The sequence below is a fragment of the Anomalospiza imberbis genome, chromosome 7, assembly GCF_031753505.1.
Source record: "Anomalospiza imberbis isolate Cuckoo-Finch-1a 21T00152 chromosome 7, ASM3175350v1, whole genome shotgun sequence".
Classification (NCBI taxonomy): domain Eukaryota; kingdom Metazoa; phylum Chordata; class Aves; order Passeriformes; family Viduidae; genus Anomalospiza; species Anomalospiza imberbis.
Genome location: NC_089687.1, coordinates 28,318,295 through 28,339,225, shown reverse-complemented (window position 1 = coordinate 28,339,225; position 20,931 = coordinate 28,318,295). Strand labels below are relative to the sequence as shown.

Sequence of the window (20,931 nt, the reverse complement as noted above, 5' to 3'; positions counted from 1 at the left end):
GGCCCCTCACAATCTTTTTTTCAGTCCAGCTCAACTCCGGTCATGGTATATCTTTGCATGTCTTCCTTAGATGAGAACAGAGAACTGAAACTCCAGCTTGTGGAAAAAACAAAAATGCAGGAGAACAAATTCATTTGTTTCCTTAAGCCTAACAAGATTTCCTGTTCCAAGAGTCCCTACCTCACTATTTGCATTCATTACAAGAAAAAGTGTTTAGATTTTATGCCATTATAAGGAAATCTGCAATCCTGCAACCTTATTCCACTTGGCTAGGTATTTCTCTGTGCCTCAGTTATGTCTCTTTTGATCAGTCAAAAAATGTCTCTTCCAAGCAACAAGGCTGAGCACAGTCCCTGGCATGGGGAAGAGCCTAAGGCTTATTTTGTAACAGTGTCTGCATTCCTTCAGAGAAAAGAAAAAAACGCAAACACTGAGCTGCAGCTTGTACAAATTCTACTAGAACAGAAAAAGGACATGATGGTGAGTAGACAAGAAGTAAATTAACAAATTTCTAAGTCTGACCTTATTAAAATGCCGCACACGACAAAGCAGCTATGAGCTTAATTCACAAAGAACTCAATGACAGTGGGATTTCCACAGAATTTAAATGAGAAAAAGTGCTTAGAGCAAGGGAAGCTCCACAGTTTCTCTCACATTTCTACATTCCCTATTTGCCTCGTAAGTCAGGGCATTTTGAAAATATAGATTAAGTGGTGAGCCAGGATAAATGAATAAAGTCAGTACTTTTGCAATGCACTGCCCATAGTCAGCCCTGCCCATTTTCAGGGACTACAGTAAGCAGTGAAGGGAAATAAAGGTCACTGCAGAGTAAGGCTGCTGAAGCCTTTTTCCTGTCTCTTCTTTTAAGAGTGATGAAGAGCAACAGAGACTCTTTTGTTGAAACACCAGCAATTTGTTTGTCTGCTTATGCTGTATGGGCAAAAACTGTGTCCTCTTACATGTCTATATTTAAGTCCTCCAAAACAACCATGAAGCTACAGGCTCAGTAGTACTGCCAAAGGCTCTGCTTTTTACAGATCCATTCATCCAAACATGAATATTTGATATACAAAGCACTTAGAACAGATGTTAGACAAGATTTTCTGAAAAGGTAATAAGATAAACTATTTTCATGTATACAGGGGTGTTTTTTTTTTTTTAAATTTTTTTCATGACTCTAAAAAAAAATGACTTTGCACACCTTTGGAACTGGATAGCATCCAGACTTTCAGTTTTGAGACAGACACCAGACTGGGATACTAAGTGTCCTGGCTTAAAGGATCTATTAAATGCAAAATTTAAAAAGCCTTCAAAGTAATTCTAGTTTTCAACCACAAACATGTATGGACTTCTACAAACTCATGGTAATACAATACTAAAAAGTACTTTACAATAGTTTAGCGAAGTATTTTCTAGATACTCACAAGAGATCAGACATGAGGGAAAGTTTTACAATAAATTAGGAGAAAATTAAGACAGAATAGAGGAAAATACTACAGTGAGTAAAAATTGAGGTAACAGATAAAATTTTCTTTAAATACCATGCACAAATTCTATTTTAAAAATAAATATGAAAACATCATTTTGTCAGATCATCCCAAATTGTTGCTTATTTCTGTTTTTTCAGTGTTTCTGAAACCTCTTAATATTCAGCCTGGGTTTTGAGGTCAGAGTTTTGAGTCTGGGGAATAAAACAGCTGTTGAGCAGCATAAAGTGTCCTTCTTTATTAGGACTTTTGCATTCCTAGGATAACCCACCACCACCACAGTAATGGCATCTTTCAGAGCAGACACACAGTAACCATCCAGGAATTTCATCTTCTTAAATACCAACATCAATGCCTAAAAATAGTAGTTCTCAATCACTACTCAGCCCATCAGAACAAGAAGACATTCCTTTTCTGATTCCCATGAATTCTCAATCCTTAACTAGGAATTCTTGTTCATAAGCTTTTTTCCTTTTTTTAAAGCAAATTGAATTGCTGTATATGAGATATAATACAGGCACACAAAACATGCTTCATTCTATTTCTTCCAAGAGTAACTCACTACAATGGGGTAACAAGCATTAGACAAATCATACAGACTCCTACTCAACCATTTAGGCCAGAAAACAAATGGTTTTTATTAGGCTGAGTTACTCTAGTGTGGATACAAAATGAATTCAGTTTCAGATTTGGCCAGGATACAACCCCTTTAGCATGAGCACTGCTGTTAATGCTCTGGTTGTTTCACATCTGGGATACAGCACTGTTTGAGACCTAAATATCTTCCTGGTATATTCTCATTAATTCAAGAAGCTCCAGCCTAATCAATCTGTTAATGCTTCCTAGAGCACTGCATCCTATTTTTTTGCCCCTTGCAGCACTTTGCCTCTTTTATTTGGCCCTGCCTTTGCTCTGTGATCTCTGAGGTACAAACCAGCACCATTTGATGTGCTGCAAGCACAGGCTGACATCCCAGAGTGTCACTCAGCAGCTGCTCAGGACATTCCTGACCCTGCTGTCCAAACCCTCTGGGGATGGGTTCAGTTACATTGCTTATGGGACACAAAAGGTTGGAGGTTAAACATTCTCTCATCTTATGACTCAGAACACACCATGACTACTAAAATCTCCCTCCCATTCTTCAAAGGTTATACCCAGATTCTGAAGACTTACTCTCAAGCCCTAAGATTTGGCCAAAATTTCAGCTGTTTATGAAAACCAGGCCTGGTAGTTCATATAGTCTATAAGTCACCATGTTCAAAGCTAAGACACTTAGACTACAAAATTATTGAAGAAATTAAAGGATAACCATTTGTTTCATGTTCTGGAAACTGCTTCTTCTTCCAGAGGAAAGTAAAACAGAGACTCTCAACAAAAAAATGCAAGCTATAGAACATACCATATTTTACTACAACTTCTTTTGTCTTTGCATTTAACCAGTTGGTTAAAATCAACTATTAGAAAAAACACTGCCAAAAAAACCCAACACCTATTTCCTGATCACAAAAGCCTCCTTCTTACATTGGGTGAGTTGATTTAATTATGTCAAATCACTTAAGCAGAACTCTACTATCTTGCAACTGCTTTCTTGGAGTCTTTCATGCATATCTTTTTCATGCTGTCTTTATTTAACACAGTGAGGTCAAGGATCCAAAGATGACTCAAGTCATCCACTCTTTCCACAGCTGTTAATGAGCCCTAAGCCTGCCTCAGTACCTTTGCTTGCTTTTGAAGCTTGGCAATCTTCATCTAATGGGTGGAGAACTTTGAAAAAAGAAAAAAAAAAAAGATGCAAGAAGAGAGGCATTAAGAATGCTTGGTCTAGTGTATTATCTTTTTTGGGGGTTTTTTTTAAGAATAAAAAAAGAAAGCCTGGAACTTTATGGGGAATCCAGGTCTGCAATTTAGCTCTTCTTAAGTACAAAAGAGTCCCATCAACGCTCTAAATAAGCATTTCAGCTGGAGACCTGAAATCCAGTAGTCTGGTACTATATTTGAGTTGAACCATAATGTCTATATTAGAGAAGAGAAACATCCCAATAACTTGCTGGATTAGCACATTGTCTGCCCTAATTTGCAACAAACACTCCATGACTGTCTTGTGACAACATGACTTTTTCCATGGTCTAAATCAGTCATTCACCAAGATCCTAAACTAGTAAACATTTCAACATTTGTTTCTAGTTGAAGCATGAGTAACCATATTGCTGTGGACTGGGTATGTGATAAAAAGTTTCCTAAATAAAATCTTTCATGTTTAGATTTACACAATGCATTTTAAATTTAGAATTAGACTCATTGAAATCAGTAGTCCTAAGCAGATGTGGCAAAGCACTCCGTGAAAATGCTACTTACATCTCAAGCTTTACATACATTTAACATCATCAGCATTTTCCTGCCTTTTACGTTTAAGTATGCAAGTAATTATTTGATAGTTCTCAGACACACACACCAAAAATGCTGTAACCAACAGTTTGGGTACCTGTCTTGTCGTACAATTGGTGTAGGCAGGACACAGGTCAGGAGCCATCCAAACTCAGCCAGCGTGTGCAGTAAAGGTCCATAATCTGTTTTAATTTCACACCCCTACATTAATAATTATAAAAAGTAGTAAAGAGACTCTGTACAGGTTTTGCATTTCTACACAATTACAACACCTCCCCTCTTCACTTTTAATGAGACAATCCTTTGAGATGACATCAAACTGTTGTTTGATGGAGATTCATTATTTCAAACTAAAAACAACTTGAAAAGTTCAAGACTACAAAATCCATGGAAAACAGAATTTATTAACATTAGGTATAAGCTCTGACTCATCAAGACATTATTCAAAGCACATCTCACTCAATAAACTTGTCACTTTGCTAAATTAGTGCCTAAAACTTTCCAAGCACCATCATTATGTGTCTCAATTGAGATATTTACAGTTTTTACTGTACATGTGAAAAATAAGCATCTCACATAGCTACATACTTAAGGTTTTGGTGGGTTTTTTGGTAGTGGTCTTTTTTTAAATATACAAGTCTTTAGTTTGATGTTAATTTTTTCCACATTTATAAATGTATTTATCATTGGATATTTCAAAAGTAAGAAAATCCAACAACATAATCTAACAACTACTTTCAGATGTCATTCATACCAATAATCCTAAAAGATTAGAATATTTCTAAAGAGTAATTTAAGTAATTTTATTGCTGTAACCTACTACAGCAGTAGATGAAAATTTATTAGGAAACCCAAGTCTTTCATATTTAGCAGTAAAATTTTCATAAAAATACGTATCTGAATATAATATCTGAATTAATTCACCATCAGTCTTCTCTTGTTGTTTTTCTAGTTCTAGCTATTTTCTTCCCCTTTTTTATACAACACTTTACATTATCAATGTGACCTGCACTTGCTGAAATTACACATAAATGGTCTGAACCACACGAAAAACCCCCAAGATGTTTTCTTTGGTAGCTGTATCTGCTGATATGAGCATTTACAAATGTCAGGCCAGAATTCCTCAGGCACATTTCTTTTATGCACATTTACCAATACCCACAAATCTGATTTCATTTTTATCATTTGGAGCTTTAGTAAAGCCTATGCAGGTGACTTAAGGAAACCATCCTGAATGTTTATGGAACACTGGTACCAGGATCCTAAAGGAAAAAACAAAGAAAAATACCAGTAGGAAATAGCACTGCTAAATCATCAACTATTTACCTCAATGACTGTCCATTGTTCAACAACTATTGCATCATTTCCTTTCCTGTTAGAACCTGGAACCCCAGCACCTTCTTCTTCATAGATAAATAATCCTTCTAAAGACTTGGGCACATAATCCCCTGTGAACATAAATCAGCATGAAGTCCTAGGATGACAGATTACCAAGATGTACACAAGATGTTTCTTTCTCACTGAACAGTCCTAAAAAAACTTTAAATTACTCAGAAAACTCAAATTTGTGGTTATTTATGGAGTGTGCAAGTCAACTTAGTATTAAAATCCCTTTTTTCTATATAAATTGAACTATGAACAACTGTCTTAAAAGCATTAACCCCTTCCATACTCCAGTATGAATTCCAGTTTCCTGTATTCAGCATATCCATTGCAGAAGATGGGCACAACCCTTTTTTCCTCAGCTTCAATATTGTCCTCCTGACAAGACATGTGGCTTTTGGTGTGGTGGGAGAGAGCACAAAAATGAGTGAACCATGAAGTGTAAAGCTCAACTACAGCCACTCAAATACATAAATGGCCACAGGAAGAGCCTGAAGCAAGTAATTGTAGGAGGATTCCTGATGGGAAGGAAGTTTCAGAGCACAACTCCCTGACTCACTAGTCGAAGCCCCGTAGCATCCGTTTGGCCCAAACTAAAGCTGTGCATCAAATATTGGTTCAGTTTCTGGTTTTGCTTCTGCCAACAGCCTTTGAGAAGCCTTTTGAGGAGATTTACCTTGACAGCTGACTAACAAACTTAATTGATACAGCAAAATTATGTAATCCCCAGAATATCAGCATTAAATCCCTTCCAATACTGGATAAGGTATGTTATTACCTGGGTAATAATAACCTCCTAAAGACAGGGAGTTATTCATGCAGAAAAGAGCTGACAGCTCTCTCTGTGAAGAATGGGAAGACTGTGAAACTGCTGTTGGACAACAGCTGCCAAGATTAATTTCAACAGCTGCAAAACCACCCTTCAGTGAACTGTAACAGATCTCCAGAGAGTTCCTTTTCCAGCTCTGAAATAACTCTATAATGAAAACTACAAGTCTGAATTCTCACCTCTCCTCCTCCAAAGGAAATTTGCTTGTTCCACTAACTTCAACAATAGGAGTTAACAGTTTCAGAGTAAAAAAGATGACTGCTACAAACTGTGGCATTCTGTTCATGTGCACAAAATATACAGTTTCAGAGGGACTAGCTGTCAAATTCCATCAGAAGTAAATCCACATCGATGAGCTTATGTGCCTCTGAGTCACTGAATTTACTGCAGAGCTACAGAAACACAGTGATTCACACTCAAACCATGGAGAGCAATGAAAACTGAAAAGGTGTCATTAGTGTCAGGCTTTTGGTTTTGAAGAATCATAATTTAATTTGCAAAGATCTTAGATTTTGCAGGTTTTTTTTAAATGCAAGGCCAATAATCCAAGAGTACATATTTTTTAAAATCAAAATTTTGTATCAGAATTTTTTAAAAATCAAAATTATCAGAAAAAAGCATAAGGTATAGTAAATATAGCAACTGCTCAAATTGACAGTAATTTTATATAATTATATAAAAACTCCTGATATAATTAACATAAAAAGCGGACAAAATTACGTATGAAAGCCGCTTTAATACGTTACTAATTAACTACTGCACTTGCTAATCATCCTGAGAATTACAAAAATCGGTTTAAGGTCCCTGGAACCTTTTCAACTAATACTTGACAATTCTTTTCTCTACTGCAACTCTGTACTTTGCTTGCTTACACTGCAATAATTAACGCTAAAGGAAGATCAATAACTTGCAATTTAGTACAAGCAAGACAGGTACAAATGCAACCAAAGCATCACCTTAATGAAGTATACAGTGTAAGTTTGCTATCATACAACATTTATTAAAATAGTTAATTGTTTTGGCATTTATTAATCATCTCAGTTTGTTTTGGTCTGTACCCCTAACACTAGGGTACTACCATTTTCTTCACTTTTTTTTTTCCAAGTAATTGCACAACAGTAGTTACCTATTGTTTTTTGCACACTTTTAACTTCTGGCTTTCAGACAAATGCAGTTCAAATGGAAATGAATCTCTCAATTGCATATTTTAGAGCAACAGAGTTCAAGAGTTCTAAACACTTTTCATCCCATTGTCTTTTCCTTGAAAATGCACAAACAAGCCAGAAGAACTAGCACAAGAGGTTTATTTTGTTATAGAGCTACTCTAGTTTGCTGCTTTGGAAATTGTCAATTTCATAAAACAAAGCAAACATTTCAATTACTTAGTCTATTATAAATTTGTGGAATCTGATACCTAAAAAGGAGTAATTTATTTTCTGGGCAGTTACAGATCCATCTGGACATACTCACATATATACCCTCCCACCAAGAAGCAAAATATAATCATAATTTTTTCAAGTTACATAATTCTATGTAAACAAACAAAAGCTTCACAATATCCTGGGACAGTACTCACCTTTAGAAGTTTCCCAGTGTACAAAAGAATCAACTAAGGCCAATCCTTGTTTATAATAAAATGTAGTTAATTCTAGCCAGTCTGCTTCCAGTGTACTAACAACTGGCCCCTTTCTTGTTACTTTCATAGACAAAACACCCTCATGGTAGGTCCAGCAGGTAGAATCATCTTCAAAAACATTGAAGACTGTATAGAGCTTGTCTAAGGAGAGAGAAAGGAAGAGTGAACCTCAAAGACAGTGCTCCAAAATTTGTAATATTACTAATCTCCTATTTTAACATAATTTTCTATTTCTAAGCAGCAGTTTTAATAATTGTTTCTTAATGTTGCTCTGCTTAAGACCTAAACACACTCAGGACAAGGTATGAGGGGAGGTACACTTTGGGATATGAGGAAAATGTGAACTTATTACAGCTGGGCTGTCACTGAATTCTTCAGGTAGTTGGGGTTTGCATGAAGAAAACATACAAAGGGCTAAGAAAAAACAGTGGAAACAGCCTTCATTTCTGCCACTTGTGGAACTTCTGGCTACAAATATTGGTGACTATAAAAAACAAAAGACAATTTTCTAAGCCTGCAAATGTAAAGCATGCCCTGTACTGACTTTAGCCCATTATTCTCTGAAGTACCAGTGTAAGTAGTTGCTTCCTGGGATTTTCCCAGAGTAACTCATGATCAGTGGAAGTTAAGGATACAAGACCAACATATCCTCAAACTGGTTTTCTGTCTAGTTATCAATACAGCGCTGTAACAAAACCAGTCACAAGCAAGCACTCATTATCCATAGCATTTTAGGAAATCACTGGTGCAAGTTATGAAATCTTAACTATGTGAGTGTGTTCTACAAATACACTTGTGTGTCACTGGTGTAGAGAAGTAACACAAAGCACTTGTCCAGAAATATTCTCAGATTGCCTAATACTGCTGGGCAGGCTAAATCAATGCAAACCAACCTCTAAACACAGATTCCACACTGTCAAAACAAAGGAATCTGCTTAGATGACCCCTTAGAGTTAAGAAGTCAGTCTCTCTAGACTCCAGAAACAGAGAAATTTCCAAAATAGGAATTGTACTAAGTAATCTGAACCAGTATCTGGAAGAATCCCTCTCTGCTTTGAGAAGTGTTACTACACCCACTGCAGGTGATATCAGGTACCTAGAATAAGGGAAATTCAGAACATAATGTTGAACTTTCAGTAAGAGATAAGTCTTTATACAGTTTTATCACTTTCACTTTTCTTTTACATCAGAATAGATGAGTTTACCCTGTCAAATCTTAATTTCTTTTACCATATATCGAAGTGATATCCCTTATTTTTCAGAAAAAGAAAATTGTTTTCCAATACAACTATTCAATTCCTCACATCTACCAGAAATTTACCTCTACAAGCAATGTATTATAGTCAAAATTCAATAAAATAGTTTAAAAAGCAACATAACAGTAAAAATTCATTCTTACAATCCCCAAGTCTATAATTTGGACACAGTTTTTTGCCTCTTTTGAGCAGAGGTAAATGGAAATGGCACACTGGCATGGCAGCATATACCTACACACATGTAAGATGGCCTTGGAAAATTCACATCAGTATTTTTCAAAATGATAGTTACATAAAACACAGATCAAGGAAGATGGTTACATTTCCAGAAGTTTCATCTTATGAACTCCAGTGATTTTCTATTTGACTAGTGTAGAAAAGCCTGCAATATCCTTGCCAAAGCATTTTGAAGTTTCCTGAGAACACTGCATGTAGGGGATGCACTGACTGCTGATCTACGTGGTCATACCAGCCTGCACAAACAGCGCTCCTGAACAGAAGCTAGAGTTTTCCACTTCTCTTCCTTACAGGACTGCTAATATATGGCAAACCCACTATTTCAAGCTGTAAGAAAAGAGTTAAGCTTTACCAGATTATGCTATAAAGGCTCACTTGTAGAAAACTGCTTCTACTCAAGTGTTAAAAATAAGAGGGACATTGATTATCTCTGTACTTAAAGTCATTGTTGTCACAATCTACAAACTGGAGAGGTTGCTTTAACAGGAAAAGTGAAAAGGTTGCTTTTGAGAGCGACTAAACATGTCTGGCTCATCAGGGAATGCAGCCTGACATGAAAGTTTCATGCTGCCTGCTTTGCACACAATACTGTCTTGCATTAGTTCTCTTACTTAGATTACTTCTTTCTTTTTGCTTTTTCCTCTTAGCAGCCAGGAGCCCTTAGAGTTTCAGTACCAGAAGTCAACGTTTCAGGCTATTTTTCCCACATACTACATCAAGCACCTCATCCTTCTACAGCTAAGTTGTCTATCACAGCACCAGCATTTTTTCAATTATACTTTTCCTTCCTATACTTCTAATGCTTACTTTTCTCTCAGAAATTCATTTTGTAACAATTATTGTCTTCAATTTCATGGTCAATGCATTAATTTCAGTGATCTCTTTCAGGACACTTCTTGAAGGCACGTTAACCAGAAAGAATCCATTATGAACGGATTTATTTAGTGTTCATTATGCGAGTTGCCTGGAAGCATGTAAAATTATGGCTCTAGCTGGAAGGGGCTCTCTTTGTTGTCATTTCATTTGTTGAAACAGGCACAACTGGAATCACAACATATACTCCAAAATCATTACGAGTTTATAATTTTATATTGAGTAAATCTAAATGTGCATTGCAGAAAATATTTTGTAACAATTGCATTCTTCTAAAAGGAAGGAATTTTACTGCCACATGTTTGCTATACACATATTGAGAAAAAACCCTTTCTGCATGCACCCCATTTCAAGCCACAATTACATTGTGGGCAATTTTGGGGGGGTTTGTTTGTGGTTTTCCTTTTTTCTTTAAATTGCAAACTAGAATTCTGACAGTACAACTACAACAGTCTACATGAAAACTGAAACATCATTTTAACATATTACTTACTACAGTTCACATACATAAAACAGAAGGTAAGTATTCTTTAACTGGCAAGTCTTTTAGAAATATGTATGCATTTACATGTGCATGTGTAGAGGCATTTTCCAAAACCAGTATTTGATACAAAAGAAAATGTTGTTCTTCTATTTTTCCCAATGCCTCAACAACTCAATAAAATACCTTATTCCTGCAAAATACAAGCAGCATTTATTACCATCTCCTTTTCGTGGTTGAGAAGGGCTGACTTCTTTTCCAAAGTGGAAATCTGAATCCTCTAACAGTCTGCTTTCTCCATGCATTTCCTCCTCTAGCCCGCTCTCAGATGAGTGACCGCTCAATGTCCCCTCATTCCAGTTTTTATAGTTTTCCTCAAAGTTTTCTCTTCTGTGTTCCCTATTTCTTCTGCCCAGCGTTGATTCCAGCTCTGCACCTCCATCTATGCTTGTTCCATTACAGGCTTTAGGCTGAGGAAAATGTTGTGTTACAAATCCCACAAACTTCTTTCCTCTTTTAGCAGCTTCATTAACCTGCAATACAACATAAGCTTAGCTAGCTGCAAAGTCATTTTAGAATTGCACAGACCTTTTTCTTCTTTAAAACTCGTACACACATGAATCACTTCACTAAACTGCTGAGGACATAAAAGCCTAACACTGTATTACAGAAGGGTGACTTGTCTTTGATGCTGCCCCTGCTTCAAAGTAAAGGGACGTTTTCCAGCATGCCTTTGGAGTCAGGCCAAGAAAGGTGGCCAACACTGGTACTGCCTTCAGAGTATACAAAATCCTTCATTTAGAACAAACCCAAAGTATTTTATTTACTGTGTTATGTTGATAAGCAGTATAGCAGAACAATAAATAGTATTTCTCTAAATATGTGATGCCAGTCATACTCAAAACACTGACCTCCAATACTATAAAGCATCTCTGTCAAGAGCCATGAGTCATTACCCCCTGGTTCCCTTGGAGGCTACTCAGCTTTGTTATTACTGAGGACAGTAGAGGAGCAGAGAAAGGAGGGAGCTAGAAGCAAATGAAGATCCTCTTATTTCAGCCAGTGTTGTCTTCTCTGCACTGAAGTCTCAATACACAACTGCAACATCTCTGCCACCTGTGGGATGTGTCTGTTCTTGGAGCTGTTTTTTTCCTGGCTTAAGGAGTGCTGCCATTTAGGAAGGTGACCCCACTGACACCTTGTACTACAAGCTCCCCTGTGAAGTAAAGCCCTCCCAGGTAAATACAGGAGCTTCAGCTCAGAAAGAAGACATCACATGGGAAGTACTGGATTAAGTGAGGGCAGAGGGAGAAGGATCTTTATTCAGTCTACTCACATAAACTATTCATACCCAGAGTGAGTAAAAATCAAACAACTGATGGTACTGAAATCCCTTTTTAGTACCATGATAGTGACGCTTCAGTCTATCTACTGCCATTTTTTATGTACAGCAATGACACAATATGCCAATCACTGTGCTTATATATACAGAGCTGCTGCTTCAACGATAGCCAAAATAGTTTTAAACTTCACAAGCAACAGAGAAAAACAGACAATACGAGAATATTTTTGCTGAAACACCACCAATATTGTTTCAGATCTTAAAAAAAAAAAAGTACTACAATTTGACTGGATTAATGGCTCTTTTTTAAACTGAGAGCATTTTTAAAATCAAATTATTCTCACATACTACTTCTGTAACAGATATGCTTCCAAGACTCCATCACTGCTCCTTTCAAGTGTGTTTTTCCTTCTAATCCTTGTCTGCTACACTACACTACCAACGTGGAATAGGTATATATATTATAAATGCATAATGTAATCACATTTTAAATTTGAAACACCTGACAAAGTCAAAACAAGCCATTTGTAAAATACAAACAACTCTTGATATTTCAAAGATCATTAAAGACCTCCAATATGTTTTTCCTTCTACTACCCTCCTTGGCAACTAATGTAAAAGTTATCACTAACTCTTGTAATAACAACAGCATCCTGCTTTAGCAAGTCTTCAATTTTGCAGAGGAAGTTAAACACAAAAAGAACTAGAACTTGCATTCCAGTAGAAGCTTACTATAATTATACAATGTTTTCAAAAGCTGTGCCAAGTAAATATTTATTATATTTCCTATACATGTGGTATTTTTTGGTAAAGAATGAAAAGAACATTTCTTCTTAGGTACTTAACTCAAAAAACCATAAAATTTACATATTATACAAGTATGTTATAAAGAAAATCTGAGCTACAGCCTGACTTTGCTTTCAGTGAAGACTTCCAAAGCTTTACAGGGATACTTAGTCCTACATTACAAAAAGTAACTCTTTTCTCACTTTGAGAAAAGTTTTGTACCTTCTATAAAATAAAAACAAAACTAAAACCACAACTATTAAATGTAACTTACATGTATGACAGAAACAAAAATCTGAAGAGAAGTTGGAAAAAAACCTCCATTACCTTTTCTAGCAGTTCTTTCACTACTTCATTTGTCAGTGTTTCATATGTTAAGGGACATTCCTCAATCACCAGCCTGGGGTGCCTTTGTCCTCTGGGTGCTGTGTGCTTCTGGCTAGAAAACAGAATGAAAGCAGTCTTTGTCAGGAGTTTGCTGCTAACTTGAGCAAATGCTTGCATATAGAATTCTTTTCTTTTGGAATAGTTATGAATGAAATCCTGACAATGCTTCTTCATACTTTATAGAGCTCAGTGGGTTTTGGTGTTTTGTTCTGTTTTTTACACAAAGTGACAGGTACTATATGTTTCAATGCCAGGATAAGAATATTAATATTTAACAGGAATTTCATCTGAAGACCACGCAGAGATATATTTTGGAAATTAAGCTTTACTGACAAACAGCTCTGCCTTTGTAATAAATAAATGCAAAAATCTCTGACAATGCAAAATACACAAATTTAAACCATAAATTTAGTAAAGGACAAAGCAGATTCAGTTTTGTAGAAAACACACCATGAATAGAAATGGTCCTTTCACACTTTTAACGTCCTGCTGCTTAGGTTTTGTAACTAAAGCAGAGCTGCAGCTGTTAAATGAAACAGTATAGGCAAATACTAGGAATACAATGCAAAAACATTTACTGAGGGTTAAATAATGTTTAAATCTCTCATATTGAAGCTGACAAACCCTAAGTTCCATTTAAAGTTACAGAACAGTACTCATGTTTCATCTAAAGCCAGTTGTGTTATTAGTCAGACAATATTTAGTGTATACCAATATTATAATGGGATTTTATTTGATCCTTTCTTTGTGTAATAATTTCATTTTAAAAAGAACATCAATTAGACACAAATATAAAAGTCTACTTTCCAAATAGTAGTTGGAGAAGGTGTATTTGCCCACAGCAAAACCAGCCTACATAGGGTACCTGGGAAGGAAACTAGAACCTACACCAGTTTCACAGGTAGGCTACAGAGTCTCATCCTTCACCCATTCAAGGGCCTAAAGGTTCAAACAACAACTTCCAAAGGATGCTACATCTACAGGGATAAGGCAAATTGTAGGAGCTGTGTGCTAGCAGTGTCAGTTCTTGGGAACCTGGAACCTCAGCTCCAGGGCAAGCATTTTGCTTTCTTACTCAACCTTTTACCCACAGGAACAGCATTCACCTTGTTTGCAGATGAATTTATAAAAGTTAAGTTGTTCGAGCAGCAAATACTCCTGACAATGCCTGTTTAATCAAAGGATTTGAGAATTTCTTTCAAATGAACGTTTATGAAAGCATTACTGCAGTGGTGGCAAGGCAGCTTCCAATTCACATCCATGGTGATTTTAATACAGCAAAAATAGGAGTAATAAACAAGACCATAGATCTGGAACATAAACAAGCTCTTGCCTCTCCCTCAGTGTCAAAACTAAGCTTTTGTATGACCTCTGATCCAGAATAATGATTTCCTTTTTAATAAGTAAAAACCCCACACTATGCCTAAAAAATTAATTCCTAAACTACATAATTTTTTCCAGGGAAAGAAAAGTTTTGAAAACCAAGAAAAATCAGGCATAAGACAGTTTAAGGCAGCTTATTACTCTCCTACTATTTTGGTTAATTTTTTATTTGCTGCAAGTTCTAATGAGAGATGATATTACACTTTGGATTTTTTTTAGGATATTAACTAAGGCAAAGGAAACATCAGCGTATTGTGAGCTTAGCATTAATTAAAGACATCACTAACTGGCTAATCTGAGGTGCTCATTTCAAATCAGTAAGTTATGAATGTGGATCAGTGTATTCAAGTTATTCCACTGTTACCTTAGCTTTAATCGTGAGAGTACCACTCGATACATGTGACTTGCAGGGAAATTCCTTCTCCGTGCAATTGGCAGCATGATGGGATGAACAGCTCCCACAACATAGCCTTTGCTGTAATAGTCTTCCACCCGAGATGCTATATCCAGCACAGAACTGATCTTGATAACTTCTGGATTTGAAGAAGCTAAAAAGCATTGAAAGCAGAAGAGAAGCATGTGATACTGTGCACTTCTATAAACATTTTGGGCAAGCTCCTTTTATGTAAACCCCACAAAACCTGTCCCCAGGCATTTATTAAAACCAACAGTTCTATTTATACAAGAAAAAGCAGATTCATGGATGATTCACCACTATTCAAATACTTCAAGTACCTATTTTTACAACTTAATACGATCTATTTTTAACATACTTGGCAACATTTTCTGTTTGATCGAGGTCTGCCAAGCTGATTTAAAAGCTCTGTTATCATCTAAACACATAATAGGGCCGAACTTAACAAAGCAACTATTTTGTCTAGCCAAAGCCTTAAACATACTGATGCAGTATCCCTCAACTCTAGTTTTCAGGTAAATTCCCACATAACAGATTTAAGCCTACAACAATTGATTTGTTTCCATTTTTTTCCCCTTAGAAGTGATCTGTGGAGTTTCAGTTGACATTTTGATAGTCCCAGTTCCTTTTTCCAACAGACTTACACATCACCTAAGTAAGCTTGTGCTGTCACTGATTTCTAAGGAGGGTCCCTCTCAGTGTGTGCAGGCATTTTGCATCAATAGGCAGCACCTGGATAATACATTATTGTTAGGGAAAAATACAGAGATAAAGGGAAAACTTCTTGGAGAACCTTTTTTGAATGGTCCACAGCTTTTTGCAGAGAGAAAAGGAAGACTCTATGCTGGTAACAGATATATATTCTGCTACAGTCAGTCTGATGGGTCAGTAATTCCTGTTTCTCTCAAGTACAGCTGGAACTCTAGATGCTCTCAGAAAGCAGGAAATCAATACTCATACACAAACAGCAGCAGAAGAGTCACTATGCCAGCACAGATTTTCCAAAGCTTTCATCCTTTGCACTCAGGAACTCTGATAACAAAACAACCTGGCTGGAAATCTGCTGGTCTATTGGTGACCCCTGCTCCAAGCAGCCTATTTGCCTGGATCTTGATGAATCCCTCTTTGCAGGACTTTCTATGCATTAAGATCAGTGCCCATCTTCATCAAAGGATGCCTCAATCAAAAGTAACCAACACTCTTTCCAAGATACAAACAACTGTAACGTGCTGCCCTGAACATTCCCTTTCAAACCATACAATTGAAAATAATTAAATACACTAACTCTCCTTTGATTCTGTAATTTTAAAAATGTATTAAATAAAAAATAAAATAAAAGCAATTACATAAATCTCTCATCACTTTGTTGAGTTAATTTCTTGTCCCTACCTTCTCTTGTCCATCTGCATTATAGTGCAGGTTGGCAATACCAAGGGATTTAAGGACCTAAGACACAGAAGTCACTAAGTCTGTCTATCCTACTTTTTTAAACTATCATAAATCAGAGATATGATTCCTTAGTTTGCACAAATATTTTATTCTAATAAACTGAATTAGAACTCTGCTGATTCACAAGTAGTGTTCTGTAAAGCCTCTATACTGCTTTCCCACTATAAAATGTGGATTATATTGACATACATACAGTTACTGAGGGCTTTAAAAAAAGACCACAAAAACCTCACAAACTATCAGAAACTAGTATTTTACAACACTCAAATGCTTTTTAATACCAATTTCTACTAATGGGAAAAGGAATGGTGGCCTTCTTTGCTTGTCACTGTAAGAGCCTTAACAGAAAAGCCATCAAGAAGAACCAGAATAACTTCTAACAGGGAAACACACACTACCAAAAATTATCACCAACATACATATTGATGGTTTATTGCTGACAATCAGCAAATTCAAGCTATTAAACTAAACTGCCAGTCATTCTCAGTCATAAGGACAGGGCTGTTGCACTTTTTCTTTAAGCAGACAGTGTATCACAACTTCCCTTTTGTAAACAGATGATATTTTGTCATTAGCAATACCTCCATCCCATGATTCCACTCACTGTAAATCCAGGAGCCACATGTATTGAGAAATAACTTCTCCATAGCCCACAGACCAAAAAAGCAGGAATTATGCAATATGATCATCACGTCCCTGATTTTGTATATGCCTTAAACCCTTTTTCATAAAAAAAGTTTCTTTCCTGATGTGCTCTCAACAGGTAGCCAAAATACTGTAGCAATAACAACCCCAGCTAACTTTGCAGCTGCATAGTAAGCCTCAGATGCAGGATACTGAAGACGATGACAAAACAGCTATTTCAGACATATTCATACTGGTACTCAGAATGACAAGAACTTGGCAGCATGTCATCTTAGTAGGCTGCATCAATATTTCTTGTTTTCCCTAACAGGAGGACAGTGGATAAAGCATAAGCACACTGCTTAGTAAAAATATATAAACTATTCCTACTTTCTGGTTAAACTGACTTCAAAATATAGCAGCTGTTTGTGTGATTGGGATATGCCTCATAACTGAGACCTTGGAATTCACAGTCACTGACCAGCATTTAAAATTACACTTCGGAGTCCACTGCTCCCTCTTCTTTGTACTATACCGTTCCACCAAAATAAAAGATTGGCTGTAATTTTCTTGTTTGGGATTCCCCTGATGGACATCATCCTCCATGGAACTCAAAGCTAATTTTTACAGTAGGGATGGGAGCCTTTTGGGGACCAGAAAGGGAGAAGCCAAGGTTCAATGCACAGCTAATAACTAGTTAAGATGCACAGGGACTCCAGCCAGCAAATTCACACTACAGCATGGTTTACCTAATCTGTCTCATGGCCTGGGAGAAGATCAGGGACTGCTGAAAGTTTCCCCAGCAGGTTCATTTTGACTTCACATTGCATATACCTGATAAAGCACAGAATAAGGCATATTGAATTGAAATAACACATTTATGCTTGCTATACTTTTATCTTGATGCAGGACATGGTTTACTGTAAGAGCTTAAAATATTAAGTGCAGATTTTCTGTTTTACTTGGTGCAAGATCCAGTGGCAAGAAATCACTTGGGCACACAGAAATCTCCTGTGCAGGGGAAGACTTTGTTCTAGAAGCAGGAAAAGCAGAATGAGTGCCATAAACACACAACTTGACAGCAGAGCAAAAACTTTGGTCTGAAGTGATAAAGGGCTCTCAGTTTAATTTAGCCAAAGGACATTCAAATAGCAACAAGTACACGAGCAAGCTGACTGAAGGAAAAAGAAAAAAGCTCTGTATATTCTCCACAGTACTTGAGCCAATCCCCCCATTTCAGAAACACTCAGAATTGAAAAATGCTTCCAAGACAGCATATATATGCACCATGTTCTTTTTTCATATTCATCTTAGCTCTAAAAATAGACCTCAAAAAAGTATTTCGAGGTTATATACACATCTAGAACCAGTCAACAGAAAGATACCTTTGTTTACATATCCCCTTACTTCCAATGAGAAACCTGAAAAAGAGTGAGGTAACCATCTGAAACTGATCTCAGTTATTTAACATTCATAATTCCACTGAGGCAAAGCAATTCTGATAATGAGACAAAACAACAGAAAATGAATCATTACTGCTGTCTTGTTGGGTTATTAAAACAGAGATACACCTTTAATTGTACTTTTTGGATGGGCTTTTACTTAAAAGGTCAAAACCACCTTTAAAACAAATAATTTATAAAATAATATTAGAAACTGTAACTTGGAAGCAAAACTATCTGAAACAGAGGCTATTTAAGAACACTGAATGCTCTTCAGTTTCCAAAAAAATTATCCTTCCTATATCAGTAGATAATCCATGTATGCATTAGGCAGGCTAGCTTTATTTCCACTATCTTACCACTACTTATTCAACAGTTTTGTTTCTTCAAAAGGAAAAAGCCAGTAAGAAAGTTTTTGTGTAAATAAACAGAACAAAGTTAGATTTCCAGTACTATATAACCTAGCAGAATATACCTTCTATTAGTATTTTACAGTCTTTTAATGGAAAGACTCCTGTATTTTATATAAAAATATTAAAACAGTTAAAATTAATCAGAAGCCAAGTTTTGTTTATGAAGAAGTTCCTGTAATTGCAGTAAGACCTGCACTTAACACTGTTTCCCTTTATCCAATCCTTCTAGAAATAACAGCATTTACTTCAAATCCTCATTATTAAGCATTTCCAGTAGATCGGGTTGGTACAAAATGCAAGTTACTAAGAAGTGACTGTAAAACTGAGCTGTCTGTGCTCTGAGGGCAGCCATCTGGGCTTGTTTATGTTTTCAACTTTGTGGAACAGGGACTTGCTCTGTTAGAGATGGGACACCCTCGGGAAGGAAGTATCCCACAGAGCACTGTCTGCTTCTAGCTATGCATACAGATTTTGTTTCATTTCAGTCACAATTTCAAAAGACTATTCAACAACTACAAGTAAAGCATTTGGGAAAAAAAGTAAGACAGAACTCAGACTCTTATAACAGAAACTTCTACCAAGAGACTGTGGTGGGCGTAAGAGGGGAAGTTACTCCTGATATACAACTAAGGAACAGACTTACTTCTGCATAAAGTAACAAGGACAATGACACCCTGTTTTCGGAAGTTGAGGGCATTTAAAAAATTGTTATTCAATTAAGGCTCAGGCACAGTGTATTTTCTGAACCGTCACACTGAATTCAGACAACCATTATTCAAAGCGAGTACGGATGGCAGTATCTGACTCACAGGAAACTAGGAAAAATCTCTTAACAGTTTTTAGCCAGCTTCCCTAACGAGGACAGTTGTATAATTTGGAGGGTTTGGTTGTTAAAAATACTTCAGCAGTTTCCACTGTAATTTTATACAAGTAAGAACCTTCCTCATGATTTGTGTTTCAAAATAAAAGTCTTACATTTTGGCTAGCTTTGATAAAAGTGCCTAAGATTTACTGTAAATCAAACAAGACAAAACTAAGTTAAATCCTGTTCCTGCTTACTTCAAAATAGTAAAATACAACATTAAAAAAATACCTTCTAAGGTAAAATCCAGCAATACATATTCATAAGCAGAATCCGTCTTTGTTTCAACTTGTGGTCTCTTCAGTGTAGAAAAGATTTTTCCAGGGCTGCTATCATCTGGGTCTTCCAGCTTTCTCAGTCCGCACCCCATGGCAAGATCTGCAAATGATTAAATCTCAGGAAAAAGTGGGGGGAGCAGCAAGATCTGTCGCACTTACTACAGAGAAAAAAAAGGAACCAAATAATTCCCCTTGTTTTTTTTTTTCCTATTAGCTGTAAATCCAAACAGAGAAAAAGTCCAGTTCCCAGATCAAAAAGCAAAGGTACTTCCCATTCATTTTTAATACAGAAGCAGTAAGCTCGTGATGATTTCAAGCTACAAACTTTTAAGAGTAGGCTTGATTTCGCAGCAACATTAGAGCTGCTCCCAACTAGCAGAGATTTTCCATGCCACGTCAATTTACAGCCAGCCCCTATCAGTGCTCTCTTGCAGAGGACACCAATAGTGCTTTGTTTGTCCTTCTAGACTGACTGGGTGAGGGGGGGCCAGGGGGGAAGAAGAACTGAAAAAGAAAGTTAGAAAGAAACTTGTCTGTCATTACTTACCTCCAGAAGTTCCCAACAGCAGTAGAAAGCCAGACAGGAAAATAGCAAGTTAGTCAGAATGAAAGAATGAGAAAAGAGCCTCAACATGGTTGGAGATGAAAATCACTTCCAGAAAGGAAGTCAGCTTGAAGAGGAAATTGCTTCTGGCATCTCAAAGGGTAGAAAGGCAAATGAAAAGCTGTTTAGTCCTTATTTTAGATTTAGAGTTGGCTCTTATTTCCTTTCTACAGGGACTTTCTTACAGAGAAAAAAAAAAACCAAAACTAACTAGCATGAACACAGCGTAATAGTGTAAAAATACGTAGTAATTTCTTGTCCAGGAAAAACAGTAAGAATCTTTAGCATGAAAATTAACTTACATAACTGGTTTTGAAAAACACCAAAAATAATTACACTGAAATATTCCTCATTTCAAATGGGAAAGACTTTGTCAACA

General features: G+C 36.5%; 1 protein-coding gene across 3 annotated transcripts in view; it reads right to left on the bottom strand.

The window, feature by feature from the left end:
* RFTN2 (raftlin family member 2) overlaps positions 1 to 20,618 on the bottom strand; it is a 29,743-nt gene extending 9,125 nt beyond the window's left edge. Inside the window, exons 1-8 of one of the 3 annotated variants that reach the window (XM_068196259.1) lie at positions 20,496 to 20,618; positions 19,902 to 20,106; positions 14,830 to 15,013; positions 13,023 to 13,134; positions 10,788 to 11,100; positions 7,661 to 7,861; positions 5,199 to 5,320; positions 3,970 to 4,073 (exon numbers count right to left, since the gene is read on the bottom strand). In XM_068196259.1, the coding sequence (XP_068052360.1) occupies positions 3,970 to 4,073; positions 5,199 to 5,320; positions 7,661 to 7,861; positions 10,788 to 11,100; positions 13,023 to 13,134; positions 14,830 to 15,013; positions 19,902 to 20,040 (1,175 nt within the window). In that variant the 5' untranslated portion in view covers positions 20,041 to 20,106; positions 20,496 to 20,618. Of the gene's footprint in view, positions 1 to 3,969; positions 4,074 to 5,198; positions 5,321 to 7,660; positions 7,862 to 10,787; positions 11,101 to 13,022; positions 13,135 to 14,829; positions 15,014 to 19,009; positions 19,065 to 19,901; positions 20,107 to 20,495 lie in introns of those variants that run through there. The other 2 variants (XM_068196260.1, XM_068196261.1) reach the window with 2 other exon arrangements.
* Positions 20,619 to 20,931: the final 313 nt, after the last annotated feature.